Genomic DNA, 17,500 nt, shown 5'->3' with positions numbered 1-17,500 from the left:
AACTCCCCTTCATCCCTCCTTCTTCTCCTCCACCTTACCCCCAACTCCCCTCCATCCCTCCTGCCTCTCCTCCATCTCCCCTGTCTCTTCTCTCATATTTCCTTCCATCTTCCCATCCTCCTGTCTCATTTCCCCTCATTTCTCACTCTTTTCCTTCCTCCATCCCCTCATCCTCTCCCTTTCACGTATCTTACAATTTTCTCCTGTGTCTAGACTACATGAGTTAGTGTCCTCAGTCCCTTCGTCTCTTTCATGTGTCTCTCCTTCAGCTTCTCTCCTTCTCTTCGTCCTTTCCATCCATCATTTCTCCTCCTTTTCCCTCCTTCATTTCTCCCTCCTTTCCCTCCTTCATTTCTCCCCCCCTTCCCTCCTTCATTCCTCCTCCCATTACCTCCATTTCTCCTTCATTTCTCCTCCCCCTCTCTCCTTCATTTCTCCCCCTTCCTCCATCATCTGCTTCCCACAAAGCTTAAAATTCACCAGGGGTAATAAACTATAAGCACCAGTCCTTCCACCTCGCCCACAAGTACTGCTGCCCGACCTACATAACCACCTCACTTCCATTTGACATTTCTCTTTCCTCCTACATTCTTTTATTTCCTCCCCTCCTTTTTCCTCTCTTTCCTTCCATCTTTTCTTCCTATCTCCAGTTCTCCTGTGTCTCTCCTTTTTCCTCTCCCATTTTCCCTCCTTTTACTCCCTCTTTCCTCTTTCCTCACCCACATTATTTCATCTCCCCCCTCCTGTTTCCTCCCTTTCCATCCATCTCTTCTTTTTCGTGTCGTCAGGTCTCTTGTGTCTTTCCTTCTCCTCTCCCCGTTCCTCTCCTTTCACTCCCTCCCTCTTTCCTCTCCTTCCCGGAACGATTAAATTATTCACCCACGATAACAGCATGTGAGTTCTGGCCCCTCCACCCCACCCTCAAGTGGTACAGCCCGACCTACATATCTCACTGTCAATTTTTACGCCATCCCCCTTCCTCTCCTTTCTTTCTTTTTCTTTTTCTTGTCTTTTTTTTTAATCAGCACCCCCCGAGGCGGCTAAATATAATGCTTTTCCCTAACTGTGTCACTTACTCCCTTACTTTCTCATTCTTGCACTCGCTCTGAGTTACTGTGCCTTTTTTTTTTAAAGGATGGGCTCCACGTTCTATGGGAGGATGTTAGGAAATAGACATTTAGCATAGTGGTAGACCCCACACTGACCAGGTTTTAGTCAGGATGTGATCCCCCCCCCTTCCTCTAGTGGTGGACGGCCATCCTTTTTTTTTTTTTTTTTTTTTTTTTAAATCCAGGAACACGACATATCACAGCGTTAGACCTCCGTCCAAAACAGGTTTTAGGCAGGGTGGGACCCCCGAGGGCTGCGTCCCTTGGGGGAGGGGCATGGTGGGTGGCTCTGGGCAACGCTGGTATGCATGGCATTTTTTTTTTTTTCCACCAAGGTAAACGAAATTCAGCAGATATGAACTTCCCGGACCAAGTTATCTCCTCCCTTTCCTTTCTCTCTCTCTCCCACCACACCCCCACACTCCCACATATCTCTTTTCTCCTCCATCTCTCCTTGCACTCCTGCCGTTCATCTCTCACTCTCATTTTTACCTTCCTCCCCCCTCTCTCGCCTCTCCTTTCCCTCCTCCCCATCCCTTCTTGCTCTCCGTCCACAAAGATTAAAATTCATCAGCGATAAGAATGTATGAGTTAGAACCCTTCACGCAGGTCTCAAGTGCTACAGTCGGAGTCAGAAGTTCGTCTATTCTATCCATTGCGTCTGCTTCACACTTGGGGCATATCTCTCCCTTTCCTTCCTGATGCATTATATCGGAGGGAATCATCTGTGGGCAGAGATACATACCAGTCCCCTCTCAGCTTAGGATTATTTACCAACAGGGGAAAATGACAAGTAGACGAGGTGAAATAACAGGGCTGAGAAACCAAGCCTCTCTCAGCTTAGGAATATTAGGCAGCATAAGAGAGAAATAGACCAGGTGAAATATTAGGTCAGAGGAACATACCAAGCCTCTCTCAGTTTAGGAGTAGTAGCCAGCAGGGGAAAGTAAGTAGCAGACAAGGAGAAAGTTTAGGGCAGACAAATATATCAAACCTCTCTCAGTTTGGGAATATTAGCCAGCAGAAGAAAGTGGGTAGAAGAAGACGAGAAATATTAGGGCAGAGAAACATAGCAAGCCTCTCTCAGCTTAGGTATATTAGCCAGCAAAAGAGAAAAGTCTACGAGATGAAATAATAGGGCAAAGAAACATACCAAGCCTCTCTCAGCTTCAGAATATTAGCCAGCAAAAGAGAGTAACAGACGAGGTGAAATATTAGGACAGAGAAACATACTAAGCCTCTCTCAGCTTCAGAATATTAGCCAGGAAAAGAGAGTAATTGAAGAGGTGAAATATTAGGGCAGAGAAACATACCAAGTGAGAGGTTACGTGGTTGATATTTTAGACTAACTTTTGTGCCCAGCTGTACCAACCGGCCCACATACCTCCCAAAAAGTTGAAGTCAAGTACCACCCACCTGAGCCGTACTTCCCTCGCTCTCGTTTACATTCCTACCACCCTCAACACACACACACACACACACACACACACACACACACAGAGTTTTAGAAAAGGCGTCTCATAAAGCTGAAAGAAATCGTCGGAAGATGGCAATAAATCAATTAAAAAATACATCCTTTCTCTCTGTCTCTGTCTGTCTGTCTGTCTGTCTCTCTCTCTCTCTCTCTCTCTCTCTCTCTCTCATGGATAGCGGTCGTACCCTCAGCTTCACTTTACATCTCAGGTTTTTCTTCTTTTCTGCTCCTCGTCCTCCTCCTCGTCCTCGTCCTCCTCCTCCTCCTCCTCCTCCTCCTCACTTCTTTGAACTGCCCCGTACATGCCAAATTACCTACATATGTGTGATGAAAGCAGTGGTTGTGTGTGCTTGATATGGAAGTGAACATTACCCTCTGACACACACCATACCTCTCTCTCTCTCTCTCTCTCTCTCTCTCTCTCTCTCTCTCTCTCTCTCTCTCTCTCTGGTCGGTTAAGGAAGCTCCGTAACACCTCCTCCCTATAGCGATTTATTTTTGGATATGGGTGGCTGATATAGTTTTGTACGTTATTTATGCAAGTGGTGATATTCGAATGACTTAAGTAACACAGAAGAGGACGGCAAGGAATAATAATAAGCATAATAAATCGCTTAGGAAGATCTGTTAAAAATTTAGATGATTTAATGACACAAGACTGTTTTATTCAGCTTGGGGAAATCACACTATATTCCTTTTACTCTAACTTGGCCTAAAATTGGCATCTCTTCATCTTCAGTGCTGAGTTGTAAGAATTGATTAGCACTAGAATACAATGCTAGTCACGAAGAAGTGCTGTGGAAAGGATGTAGAGTAGTAGTATTGTCTTTCCGCCTCAGATCTACGTGAAATGATCTGCAAAAGGATGAAAAGTTAGGGCCAGATTAAAGTGAGAGGAGTATAGTCAGGTATCTCATCGACCCTCACGCGGATTACGTTCTTTCTCTTTCATTATTCTTACTATAGTCGTTTTACCTTAACTTGGCCCAGATTTTTATCCTTTTGCAGCTTGTTTTACGTAGCTCAGTGGCAGATAAAGACAATACTGTGACTCCCCATCCTTTCCACAGCTCTTCTTTGTGACTAGCATCATATTCTAGCGCTCATCTCATCTGCAAAAGACGACTGAGTGGCTCTCCGTCTTTCCACAGCACTTCTTCGTGACAAGCACCCTATTCTAGCGTTCGTCTCTTGTTATAACTCAGTAGCCAAGATGGAGGGATGGCAGTTTTTAGGCCAGGTTAGGGTAAAACAGGAATACCAATGATTTTAGTCACCTAGGGCAAGAGTTTTGGAATAATAATTTTGGGTAACTGTTTCAAATGTAGAGGCCTTTCTTAAGTTGTAAAAAATCATAAGGAAGAAGCAGGAATGAGAGAGAGAGAGAGAGAGAGAGAGAGAGAGAGAGAGAGACAGACAGACAGACAGACAGAGAGACAGAGACAGAGAGTTTGCCCTTAAGTATTCAGTCACTAACGTATTTACTTTAGATTCCCTCCTGTTGAAGGGGACTGGCGCCATGTATATACATATATATTTGCCTTAATGACCAGGGGCTTCGGTCCCATTGGTCGATAGGCAAAAAAAAAAAAAAGTGTTGATGTATTTATTGTAGTGTATTTATTTTGCATTTATTGTGTTTATTGAATTTTTTTTGTATGTATTCTTGTGTAGTGTGATGTGTATTTATTGTATTGTAGTATAGTGTAGTGTATTTTGTTTATGTTTATTATATTGTTTATATTTTGTATTTATTGATTTTGCTTTTTATTATAACACCAAGTAATTTTAGTTAGCGTTTTGTGTAGGCTTCAGTCCTAACGTCAAGCTATTTTATTTCAGTTAAGAGAAACCCTGGTGGATGATTAACCCCCTTCATTACCTTCAGACGTTTAATTCAGGTAGGTCTTATTCTACCTGGGAAATTCAAAGGAGACTCCCTAACACCTCTTCCTCAGCGATTTATTTTCCAAACTTCTTACTAATATCCTCTTATTTTGCTTCTTATATCTTTTTAATGTCGACATAGATTGCATGAAGAACACACGGGAGTATAGTAACGAAGCAAAACCAGAATAAATCGGTAACGAAGAGGTGTTAATAACGTCCCTAACCAGACAAGAATACCGCCCTTAGTACTCGAAGGCCCTTATTCTGGTCGCGTAAGGAAGCTCCCTAACACCTTTTCCTAGGCGCTTTATTTTGCTTATTACACATAACTGCCCTATTTTGTGTTATATAAATCATTCAAACATCATCATACTCTGCATAAATAGGGTACAAAAGAATAATAACTAATCATATCCAAAAATAAATCGCTTAGGAAGAGGTGCTAGGGAGCGTAACCCGTTCACCCCCATGACGTATTTTTGCTTCCTATAGACGATTTTTTTTTATTGATTAGAGAGATTTTTTCGATCCTTGTGAGTTAGATATTAACCTCTTCAGTACGATGACGTGTATTGTATTTCTCTCTGTCTTATTTTCTTATATGTACACGATTATACTCATGAGGGGCTGGACTGTCTTCTAAATACGAGAAGTCTTTGCTGAGCTGAGTCGTACTGGGTTGCAATGGCAGGAATAGAACAGGAAAAGACGTAATCGAATTGAAGGGGTACCATCTTCAATGCGACACACACACACACACACACACACACACACACACACACACACACACACACACACACACACACACACCTAGGTCCTTGTGCTAAAGGGGTATGTCATGTGTTTCCGCCACCACAAGTACAGTGCCAGGGCGTGCTCCACTCGGCAGGCTGTCCCTAGCGTGATATACAGGAATTTGTGCCCACTCCCTCCCTTCCTACACCCCAGGATACACCTCTACACCCTTACCCCTCTACACCCAGGATCTACACCTACCCCCCTACACCCAGGATCAACACCTACACCTTTCACACACCTCTCCTCTATCTCCTCACTTCTTCACCTCTTCCCTCCCCGTGTCCCGTCTCAGTCTCCCCATTCTCCGCCTCCCCCTCCCCCTCTACTTCCCCCCTCCACATCCCCATATCCTTCACCTCTCCATATTTTATCTCCATATTTCTTCCCCCCTTCCTTTCTTCCACCCCCTATTCTTCACTTCCCACCCTTCATCTACTCCCCTCCACCCCGATCCCTCCACCATCATCCTCCCTTCAGCCCGCTTTCCTCCACCCTCTTCACCCCATCTGATCCACCTCCCCCTTCCCTCCACCCTAGTCTCCTTGTTTTTTTTGTTTTTTTTTTCCCCGTCGGTCAAGGAGGCCTCTCAGCACCTTTTCCTTACCGGTTTAGTTCTGCATCTGTCGCTTTAATATATTTTTGTGTTATATACGGGTTTGCAGTATATATTGGTAGTAGGAATAGTATAGTAGTAGTTGCAATCCCAGGCTCATGTGAATGCAAACCCGGTGGACTGCAGGCTGAAGTTGTCCCTCTCCTGCAGACTACTGTCCACCATTCGAGGGATAGGCAGGGAGTTGAGGGGTGTTTGTATAACTGGGCAGCTCCACCACCTTGTTACATCAGTGCCACCACATGAAGGCGTCCGTCTCCAGCACCTATGTTGGTATTAAAAAGATATAAACAACATAGAAACTAGTGCTAAGGTGTAAAATGCAGAATAAATCGCTAAGGAAAAGGTGCCAGAAATACCTCATAAGGCGACGAGAAATGCAGAATAAATCGCTAAGGAAAAGGTGCTAGAAATACCTCATAAGGCGACGAGAATACAGGCACTTATGTCGAGTGGCCAAGGGGGAGAGGGGTGCAGAAGTGGGGGGGTGCATGGAGGGGGCGAGAGGCACAGGTAGGGGAGTGAGAGGCAGCGGAGGTAGGGGTGAAGTTGTATGAGAGGCAGGGAAGATAAAAAGATGAGGAGATGGATTGGAGCCTTCCTGCTTTGCTATCCTCGTCTTTGAATATAGATGCCTTAGTTATGACCTCCCCTCTAACTAACAGCCTCGAAAGGACCGATCGTACTGTTGCTGCTTGTTTTCCTTTGTAGAAAGAAGGGTGGAGAAAAGGGAGGCTTGGAAGTAAGAAGGAAAAGATGGGGAGACGGGTGGATTGAAGAAGGATGATAAGAAATAGGGAAGACTGGGAGTAAAGGAGATAGGGAGGTAAAAGATGGAAGGGTTGGAGGACCGGAACTAAGGATGAGGAGATAGGGAGAAGTGTGGGGAAAGGGAGGAGGGAGAAGGAAAGGTGGATAAAGGGAGGGGATAGGAAGTAAGGAGAGGGAGGAACGAGAGAGAATGGGGGAGAAAGAGAGATAGGAAGTGAGGAAAGAGAGGAGCGAGGGAGAAAGGGAGGAGATAAGAAGTGGGGCGAGGGAGAAGGAAGTGGGGAGAGGAAGGGGCGAGGAAGAAGGGGGGGGGAGAGATAGGAAGTAGGGAGAAGGGTGGAGAAAGGGAAGGAGATAGGAAGAAAGGTGAAGAGAGGTGCGAGTTACAAGTTGTCATGTCACTCTAGAGAAGGCAGGTGCTGATAGGAAGGAGGGGGTCTGGGGTTTGTCAGAGAGAGTGGAGTTTGCAAGTGTCTGTGTACAGTTGGCGACAAACATTTATTCCCTTCACTCAGAGAACGTAATTGGCGACGCACAAGGCATACCTGTTCTGATCGAGTCCCTTTTTAGTGTATATAAAATTAATTGCCACAGTAGTACGTTTGTTTACAGGATATATATGCCTAAAGCTCGTGGGTAATTATCTACCAGCATTGTGCCCTGTCTCCTTAATTCTCCTTCCTTCTCAAACGACAGGCAGTATCGTTCCTTCTCATACTCTCTTGTGTGCTTCAGATCGCTCACCTAAAAATAATTCACGTGATATCTTCCATTGCCGCAGCTGACAGAGAAGTGTGGGTGAATATTTGCTCATGGCTTAATATTTTGCGCGCTCCTTGGAAGATGTAATTCAGTGTTGGTCCAGGTCGCCCAAAGGTCAAGATCACGGGACAGGGTCAAAGTTCAGGTCACGGCGTTATCGTTTGTGGGGATAGGAAGAAGTGATTTGATTTTAGTGCCGATCGATCGAAGTTTAAGGTCAAGAATAAGGTCAGAGTTTATTGTTATTATTATTATTATTATTATTGTTGTGTGTGTGTGTGTGTGTGTGTGTGTGTGTGTGTGTGTGTGTGTGTGTGTGTGTGTGTGTGTGTGTGATGCGTGGCACTGCAGTGGTGGAGTAAAAGGGAGGCTTTGTTTCTCCACCCCCACCCTGACCTCATGTCACTGTCATCACCACACCACTGCCATAACACGGGGCCTCGCGTGGGATCAGAGGGATAGGGCAGTTTTTTTTTCTTTCCTTTTATAACCTGACCAACATTCCCGACCCCTTTCACTCCAGGGCCTGTAAGTAGGTTTGGAGATTTCGTAATACCTTTTCCATAGCAACTTATTCTGCATGTCACACCTCAATATTCTCCTGTAGGTTATGGTTGCAAATTTATGTTGATTTTAAAAAGATGTAAATTGTATGCAAGAAAATGTCGTGGTGTACTATATGTTTTTTTATTTTTTTCGTTAAGAAGTAGGTTCTGTGGAGTCTCGTATGCCACGTAAATTTTAATACGGGCCTCAGATTAGAAAAAATAAAAAATAAATAAATTATATATTTACACCCGTTCTGAATGAGACAGCTCTGACATGTATTCAGTACGGACGGTGAGTATTAGTTCCGAAATGGTGATATGTGAAGGTGTGTGCGACGTTGGAGGACTGCCGGAGTTAAGGGAGCGGATTTGTTAAGTCTATACCGAGAGTGAGACGCCCAGTAAAAGCGATGAATTATACTGTAGGTGAGGTGGACGATGAAAGTCAGAGTAGCGTTGCCTCCAGATGATATTACACTGATCGACAAGTCACATGGTTTCTCGTAACGCAAGAAACTATTTACTACGTTGGGTGGTAAAGCCGTGTAGCCAAGTAACGCCTGATATTCTAGTGGATTACGACGCTCCAGCTTGGTAGGGTCCGTAGGGTTTTTGTACCTGAGGGGTGGTTGGGGTTTATTGTTCACATAATGCTACTCAGGGGCGAATGAAACTGGTCACCCATACTCACCCACACCCAGAGGACGACTGGATGGTGGATGGCTGCAATATGCGAACTGGGTATTTTATTCCGGTTAGCATTGTATTCAGCTGATAGATACCCCATAAAGTAAAGAAAAAAAAAAATTAAGATTTTGACTGGAAAAAAAAAAAATGATGACACTACCAGTAAACAATTGTATTCAGCTTAAAGGAATCTTATGCAGGCGGAAGGTTTGGCAGGAATGAAAATAATTACAATAATAATAATAATAATAATAATAATAATAATAATAAGTGAGCAGTGAAGTGAGAATGTGTGTGTGTGTGTGTGTGTGTGTGTGTGTGTGTGTGTGTGTGTGTGTGTGTGTGTGTTCAGGTGGAGGGAGGGAGGGAGTGAGAAGGATAAGCCTATTGAAGTCCTACTTATGCCTTGAATTTATCGACTAAGCCACTGTGAAAGAGGATGCTTTTTTTATTTATTTATTTATTTATTTTCTTTTACCTTGAAGTGCTGCAAAAAAAAATATTATCCATACCCAGGTGTGCATTGGTAAAAATATATGACTTTTTTCTGTTCTTGTATATATTGATTTTTGAGGGACAAGTTTGATGGGTGTAAGTCTAGGGTTCTTTCTTTTTTTTGCAGGTGTGAGTAAGGCTAATTGACCGATATCGAAAGAGAGAGAGAGAGAGAGAGAGAGAGAAATAGATACATTAATAGGTATGAACACTGTCAGACTCGCTATAGATAAACTGACTGATTGATAGATAGATAGATAGAAAGACAGATAGACGAAGATGCCTTTACTCACCACTCTGACCTTGTACCGTTAACCCCGGAAGATAGATCAAACAGTAGTAGATATAGATAGATAGATTGGTAGATAGACACACAGACAGACTGACTGTTTAATTGATTGATTGGCTGACTGATTGGTAGATAGATTGAGAGAGATACCTGGACAGACCCCCCCCCCGTTTGTAACACGATAGATAGATCAACAGATAGATAGATAGATGAATACAGTAGATAGATTTACTCACCATACTGACAGTAAGTGCCGTAGAATCCCGGTGGACATATGCATCGGTCGTCAATACAGTACCCTCCGTTGTAGCAGACTATCTGGCCCCACGCTGCTGTTGCTGCTGTTGTTGTGGCCAGGAGCAACAGAAGCCCCTTTACCACTGTTAACGGGGACGCCATTTTGGTGCCCACTGCGTCTTGCTGCCCTCTGATTTGCCCTGTTTCTTTTTTGTTCTGTTGACGTCAGGATTTTCAGTATAATTCGATGTTTTTGTGATTCCCCTTTTTCTTGTATTGTTATTGTGATTATTTTTCGCCTTGTCTTTATATCTCCTGCTGATTTACCTTGTCTCTTATAATGAGTCTTTCTTTATTTCCTTATGGTACTTTCTCTTGCTATATCACTACCATTTCTGTTTCACGTGTTACCTGCCTCTCACCTCTTCAGTATTTTCATTTCACATGTTACAATTCTTCTTCTGTAATCTCAGCCACTCTCTTTACCTTCTTCTGTCCTCTGGTCTTACAACTTTATCTTTCTTTTTCTTTAGTCTGTTTTCTCTTTACTGTTTTCTTATTACAATTTTCTTCTTGGCTTTTGAGTTCCTCTGATCTCCTCTCTTTTACTTTCTTAATATTTCCTCTCTTAGTTTTTTTCTTCCATGAGCCAGATCACTTCCACTGTCTTCTTCCTTTATTTTTTTTCTCTTTTTTCTCACTCTTTAAATCTTTTCTGTAATTTTTCTTTACGTTTTGTTCAGTATAGATTCACAGTTATTTATTTTCTGATTTTTTTTCCTTCGTCTTTACTCTGTTTACCTGTCTGTCCCAATCAGTTTTTTTTTTTTTTTTACCTTTTTTTTTTTCCTCGTCTTGTCAGTTCCCCACCACAGCTCTTTTCTTCTTGCTTCACCGCTATCACCACCACTAGCACAGATTTTTATTTTTTCTCTGTTTCAGCTCTTTTTTTCTCCTTTCTTCACTTTTTTTTCTGTTCGCCTTATCTCTACCGTTTTTCTCCTTTCTCACTGATTTCTCTTTTTTTTTTTTCTCCTTTACTCTCTCTTCTCTTTTCTTTCTCTTGTGTATTTTCCTGTTTCTCCTCCTCTCACTTACTCTCTCCTTTTTCACTTTCCTCACTTTTCCTCTCCCCTTTCTTCCTCTACTCCTTTTCTCTCCTCATCTTTTTGTACCGTCTCCTTTCTTCTCTTTTTCCTTTCTCTCTCTTCCTCCTCCACTCCTTTTTTCCTTGCTTCTCCTCCCCTTCTTCCTCCTCTTATCGTCCTCCTTCTCCCTCTCACCTGACCTCCTCCTCACCACCACTCACAAGTCACACCTTCCTCTTGTTTCATGACTCCCTGCATGACTCAGATTAAGACTGCATGACTCAAAGCTCTCACAGGACTCAAGGAAGGCTGAAGAACCGAGTCAGTAGAGTCACACACGGACATTTCCCTTCATTTCCCCTCTTCCTTTCACTCCATGCACTGCCTTCCAAAATTTTGACGATTTTGGAGTTTCAGGCATCATGGGATCTTGAAGTGATGTATTTTTGAACTGTCCACATTATTATTATTATTATTATTATTATTTCAGTTTTGTACTATTTATCCTCTTCACAGTTTAATTTTCTATATCTTTTATTTGTATCCTAATAATTTCATGATTTTTTTGTACTAAGTCTTATGTTTATTATACTTCCCAGTTTGTGGTATAGGTTTCAGAAATGTTCCCTTATTCTTTCCGTCCTCTTATACTCCTTACACTTCTCCTGCTTATATTCCCCCACTAGCAGAGGTAATGTGGATATACCTTATACCAGATACAGATATAGGAGATGCTGGCGTATCTGTTACCTCATACTCCTAATATCCCTCAGGTTTTGGAGTTGATAAGGAGTATAAGTTAATGAAGTATAAGTGATGGTGGATATTTTCTTGACCTGATACCACTTATACTTTTTTTTTGCCCCTTTTTTTATGGAGGTGATGTGGATATACCTGTGACTGATACTAGGCTTGTGTATAATGGTGCCTTATCTTTCTACCCTATACTCCTTATACTCGTCTATCAGTCTCTTCCGGAGTATTCTTTCTCTTGGTTTTGTCAAGTCCTGATGCACGTGTTCCCAGAAGGACTCGGTGACCTGAAAAAAGGAAAAAAAAAACTTATTATTATTGTTATGATAATGATGATGATGATGATGATGATTAGTAGTAGTTGTACTAGTTGTTGTACGGTAGTCGTAGTAGTAGTAGTAATGGTAGTAGTAATAATAATAATATTAATATAATAATAATAATAATAATAATAATAATAATAATAATAATACAGTAATAATAATAGTAGTAGTAGTAGTAGTAGTAGAAGGTGGTAGTAATAGTATTGGTCATAGTATCTTCTTAATTTTAAATTGGGCATGATTGACAAAATACCTTCATCATGAAATAAGTAAATTAATATGATCGACATTATTATTATTATTATTATTATTATATGAGGGAGGGGGGAGTGAGTTGGGGGGAGGGCAGTCAAATGATGGGTGACAGGGCGACTTGGAGGCGTATTGTCTGCGGCCACCCTTTGCGAGATTAGGGCGTCGGGCTGTAGATAGATAAATATATTGAACATTTTATTTCCGTGCGCCGTAAATAAAACACTCACTAATGCATATTTATTGGGCTACACGTCACGGCCAGGCGACATCTGCGCTTGTCTGTTTAAAAACCTGGATAATCTTTGCGGGATTATTATTTATATATTTATTTATTTATTTATTTTTTTGAGATTTTACGGGTTAATCAAAATTTCAGATGTTTCAGATTTCGGTTCTGTGTGTGTGTGTGTGTGTGTGTGTGTGTGTGTGTGTGTGTGTGTGTGTGTGTGTGTGTGTGTGTGTGTGTGTGTGTGTGTGTGTGTGTGTGTGTGTGTGTGTGTGTGTTTCTATTATGTACTAATGTATATCTGTATCTGACTCTGTCTATCTCTCTATATATCTGTGTCTATCCGTCTGTATTTAACTCTTTCTGTCAAGCCGTCTATCAGTCCATCTATCCATCTATCTATTTATCTGTCTGTGTCTATCTATCCGCCTGTACAGTACTTAACCATTTCGGTCTGTGTATCTATCTGTCTATCTATCTATCTGTCTCCATCCATCTATCTATCAACCTATCTATCTGCCTATCACACCAGTTAAACAGTAGTGCAGCGGGTCGCCATGAAGCTGCGATATTGAAGTACCGTGTTGTGGAAGTTATCACAAAGGTAAAATGTGGAGATTAATGACTCTTTACCATTACATTAACTCCAGTAAAATCGCATAAGTATTCAGATTAATTTTAAAACGATGTGGCTGCATATTTAATAGAGGTTTATATTGTTTTATGGATAGAGTTGTTGTGTTGAAGAGCAGAGATTTTCGTCCTTTTGCAGCTTTATTTCACGTAGCTCAGTGGCAGATTAAGGCAGCGTTACGATTCAGCATCCTTTCCATAGTGCTTCTTCGTGACTATTAGGGGAGGCAGTGGCTCGATCGGTAGAGAGGTGGCCTGCGCTCCTACCGGACCCAGGTTCAAATCCCCGCTGGGGCAGGGAACAGTTTACGGATTTGAATTTCATACAAAGCAGACTTTACCGGTCTACCAGAAGACCCGTCGACATGTTGTAAAAATACCCCCGCTGATACCAGTACACCAGTCCTGTATGAGGCAGCCCTAGCATGTATTCAGTATGGACGGTGGGTGTTAGCGCCGAAGTGGTGACATGTAGAGGTGTATGGTGTGTGTAGGACTACTGGGCCTCGGGAGCAGGCTGTGAAGCTTATACCCAGAGTACCATATCCCACAGTTAATCTCTTACTGCCGTTCAGCATTCAAGACGGAGAGCGTCAAGTTGAAGTGAACAGAGCATAGATATATGTGGTGTTAACTTTCTCATAGTACCAGGTAGATCTTGTGTTTTATTCTAGTAGAGTTGTAGAGGGACGCCTTCATGTGGTGGCACTGATATAACTAGGCGGTGGAACTGCCGAAACGTCCCTTAGTCCCCTCCCTATGCCCCAGAGGGAGGATGGATGACTACGAGAATAGGATAACTATAGCTCTTTGTTCTCTCTCTCTCTCTCTCTCTCTCTCTCTCTCTCTCTCTCTCTCTCAAATGAGCCCGTTACTCTTCCGTTTACTCGAATATGGCAAAAATTCGTAACCCCCTTTTAGCTCAGTTGATGGCGGGATGGAGTCAGATTCGAGGTTTGACTAGTAACCAAGGAGATTCGTTCCTGCCTATACGTCTCACTGAAATTCCAGCAACCGTGGCACAGTGATCAACTTGTGCAGTTGACCTAGTTCCGTCAGATGAAGTCAACTAAACTATAGCCTAGTTCTTGTAGTTCCTTCACCTTACCTCGGCTTAGATTTTTGGTTCTTTTGCATCTTTTTTTCACATAGTTCAGTGACAGAAAAATTATATTCTTTGGTTTGGTCTAATTTTCATAGCACTTCATCTCTCTCTCTCTCTCTCTCTCTCTCTCTCTCTCTCTCTCTCACCTAGTAGAAAACTGCTACCCTACCTGACCGTATCACATGCTGAGCTGTCACTGGAGATTGAGAGCTCTGAAGACATGTTAGGGAAATATAAACGCACTTAGCATTATCTGATTCTGCCCTGTAACAGATAGAGTGACGCAAATCTCTCTCAGGTACGATCAAACTTACTATACCAAGATCCACCTTAAATGTCTTCCGTTGTCTGGGCTTGAACCCCTGACCTGAGACACGCATCAGGAGTCGAGTACGCTACCACTGAGCCACCGCGGGTCTCAGAATATTGTATGTTTAGAATAATGAGCCAACAGTGCTTTTAATGCTGTGTACACATTTAATTCATTTGTGAAAAGTTAGTGTGGAAAGCCTTTTATATTATGAAATTGACTGAGTGACTATGTGTGTGTCTGTGTCTGTCTCTTTCTATCTGTCTATCTGTTTGTTTGTCTGTCTGAATTTCTGTCCACCTGTTTATCTATTTGTTTAAGTCTTTGTCTGCCTATCTATCCTTCTGTTTACCTACTTACCTACTTACCAACCTGCCTTCCTACCTGCTTACTTTCCTACCTACATACATTCCTACCTACCTGCAATTATTTCATTTAGCTTATCTGTGACTGTGTTCTGTGTTCGTTTATAACCTAACGACCTACTTACCTGCCTGCCTACCTACTTACCTACCTACCTGCCAACAAACCAGCCAACCAACCTACCTACCTACCTATCAACCTACCAACTTACCTACCTACCTACCTACCTACCTACCTATCAACCAACCAACCAACCAACCAACCTAACTACCTACCCACCTACCTACCTGCCTACCTACCTGCCTACCTACCTACCTGCCTACCTACCTACCTACCTAAATACTCGTATCTATGTTCCTACCAATCTACATATCTATCCATTTATCTATCTCCATATAAACACACTGGCCAGTCGGAGCAGCTTGATGGAATAACTTGGCCTCAGGGAAGGGATCAGAGAGCATTACAAGGTTAGTCACTCCGCCCTGACTGGCATCGTACTTGATTGCACGATATTGGCACAAACACACTGCACAAACTAACTGGGTTTCTACTGTATGTTTCGGTCTGCCTGTCTGTCTGTCTGTGTCTGTCTATGTATCTGTCTATCTGTATGTCTGTCTGTTATCTATCTATCTTTATCTACGATATATCTATCTATTTGTACCCATCTGGCAATGTGTCTATCAGTGTATATTAATTTGTGTATATCTAACTATATCACTATATATAACTGTCATCTACAAGAGTGTTTATCTGACTATATCTGACTGAATGTCTCTACTTGTACCTGTAAAACTGTCTCCGTTTATTTCTCTCTGTCTCTCTCTCTCGCCCTCTCTCTCTCTCTAAAACTCCTTGTCTATGTTCTCAGTTATATATAATATCTACCTACGGGTATCTGTCTTCCCACCTACCTACCAACCTACCTAGCATTTAACAAGGCACCTGAGTGACAGACCACCTGATTGCTTTAAATTGGGCCAGACAGTACGTGTGTGTGTGTGTGTGTGTGTTTATATACTGTATGTGTTTGTATGTATGAGTGTGTGTGTATGTGCAGTACCTGTGTGTTTTTTAATATATGCGTTTCCTTCTGTTTATATATGTTTGTGTAATTGTGTATGTATGTGATTCAGGCATCTTTGTATGTATGTGCGTATGTATGTATGTACTGTACTTGTGTGTGTATCTACCTGTGTGCACCCGTGTGGTACGAAGGGGGGGTCGTGGGGGTGGTGGTAGGAGGGGTCGTGGTCGTGGTCGTATTCTGAGAGTAATCTTGTGATCTGATCCCTGAGTGCTGCCTTTGTGGACTCTCTCTCTCTCTCTCTCTCTCTCTCTCCCTCAAAACATCCCTGACATCACTCCACAGAAAATGAGGGATGCTTGAAGGAGTGACTTGAAAAATCCGCACGTCCTTCCGGTGTCTGGTTACTTATCTTAGACCTTTCCACTCCCACAGTCATCATCATCATCATCGTCATCATCATCATCATCATCATCATCATCATCATCATCGTTTCGGTGTCTTGTCTCAGCTGTTCTTGTGTTTATTTACGTTTATCTATTTGTCTCTCGGTTTATCTATCTGTGTATGTATGTCGATCTGTCTGTATGTATCTATCTATCTGTTTATCTTTGTGTCTGTCTGTGTCTGTCAGCTGTCTGTGTGTCTGTGTCTGTCTGTATATCTGTGTGTCTGTCAGTCTGTCTTCTGTCTGTGTGTCTGTCAGTCTGTCTTCTGTCTGTCTGTCTATCTGTCTGTACATCTGTCTGTCTGTCTATCTCTATGTCCATTTATATGTGTCACTGTTTTTGCATTATATTCACATTAATCCCCATCTCTTGTTTTCCTTCGTCTCTCTCTCTCTCTCTCTCTCTCTCTCTCTCTCACTTTGTACCCATGTTTGTATCTCGTTTCCGGTTCCTGCTTTACGCCTCCCCATTGCAAACAAGGGGAGTGGTGGCCTAGTGGTAAGGGGAGTGGCCTGCCGTTTGAGAGGACCTGAGATCATTTCCCGGGAGTCTGATAGAATTTCGTAACATCAGACATGACTGATTCCCCCCCCCCAAGACCCACCGATATGCCATAAAAACACCCCCGCTAATAGCATCACACCAGTCCTGAATGAGGCAGCTGTATTCGGTATAGACGGTGGGTACTAGCGCCGAAGTGGTGACATGTGAAGGCGTGTGATGCGTGTAGTTTGTTCACTTTAACTTTTCGGAGATTATCGTCCTTTTGCAACCTATTTCCTGCTTCATTTCCATAACACGTCTTCCTGAGTAACATATATTTTAGTTTTAATGTATTGCAATAGTTCAGAATTAAAGAATGAGAAGACAGTTTTGCATCTACACTCTTTTTACTCTAACTTGGCCAAACATTTCCATCCTTCCATCTTGAATCCTGAGTTGTAGCAGTGGATTAATACAGGACTGTGTTGCTAGTCACAAAGAAGTGCAGTAGAAAGGGTACAGAGCACTAACTGTTTCTACCATTGAGGTACGTGAAATGTGCTGCAGAGGGACGAAACTATGGGCCACGTAAGAGTGAAAGGAGTATAGTTAAAGTGAACAGAGTATGGGAGAATTCTAGGATGCTCTGATATGAATAGAATTGTCTGGCTTTGAAAGGAAGAGAATACTAGGGATGGGGAAGAGTGTAGATTTCATGATTGTGTTAGGCGGGAAGGGAAGGAGGAAGGAGTTCTGGAGTTGGGAAGGAAGGAGAGAGGGAGAGAAGGACAAGGGGAGAGAAGAATAAG

The 17,500-nt window shown here is 42.5% G+C and overlaps 1 protein-coding gene and 1 long non-coding RNA gene across 2 annotated transcripts in view; both read right to left on the bottom strand.

The window, feature by feature from the left end:
• Positions 1-9,849, bottom strand: part of LOC145408494 (uncharacterized) — a 53,553-nt gene extending 43,704 nt beyond the window's left edge. Inside the window, exon 1 of the mRNA XM_080279229.1 lies at positions 9,673-9,849. Within this exon, the coding sequence (XP_080135355.1) occupies positions 9,673-9,835 (163 nt within the window). The 5' untranslated portion in view covers positions 9,836-9,849. The remainder of the gene's footprint in view (positions 1-9,672) is intronic.
• A 1,771-nt stretch (positions 9,850-11,620) lies between these two features.
• LOC145408490 (uncharacterized) overlaps positions 11,621-17,500 on the bottom strand; it is a 92,347-nt gene continuing 86,467 nt past the window's right edge. Inside the window, exon 3 of the long non-coding RNA XR_013898931.1 lies at positions 11,621-11,801. This is a non-coding gene — a long non-coding RNA (uncharacterized LOC145408490). The remainder of the gene's footprint in view (positions 11,802-17,500) is intronic.

This window comes from Coenobita brevimanus, chromosome 8 (genome assembly GCF_032717465.1).
Source record: "Coenobita brevimanus isolate Jiangsu-jjx chromosome 8, ASM3271746v2, whole genome shotgun sequence".
NCBI classification, from domain to species: domain Eukaryota; kingdom Metazoa; phylum Arthropoda; class Malacostraca; order Decapoda; family Coenobitidae; genus Coenobita; species Coenobita brevimanus.
This window is presented reverse-complemented; position numbering and strand designations above follow the sequence as displayed.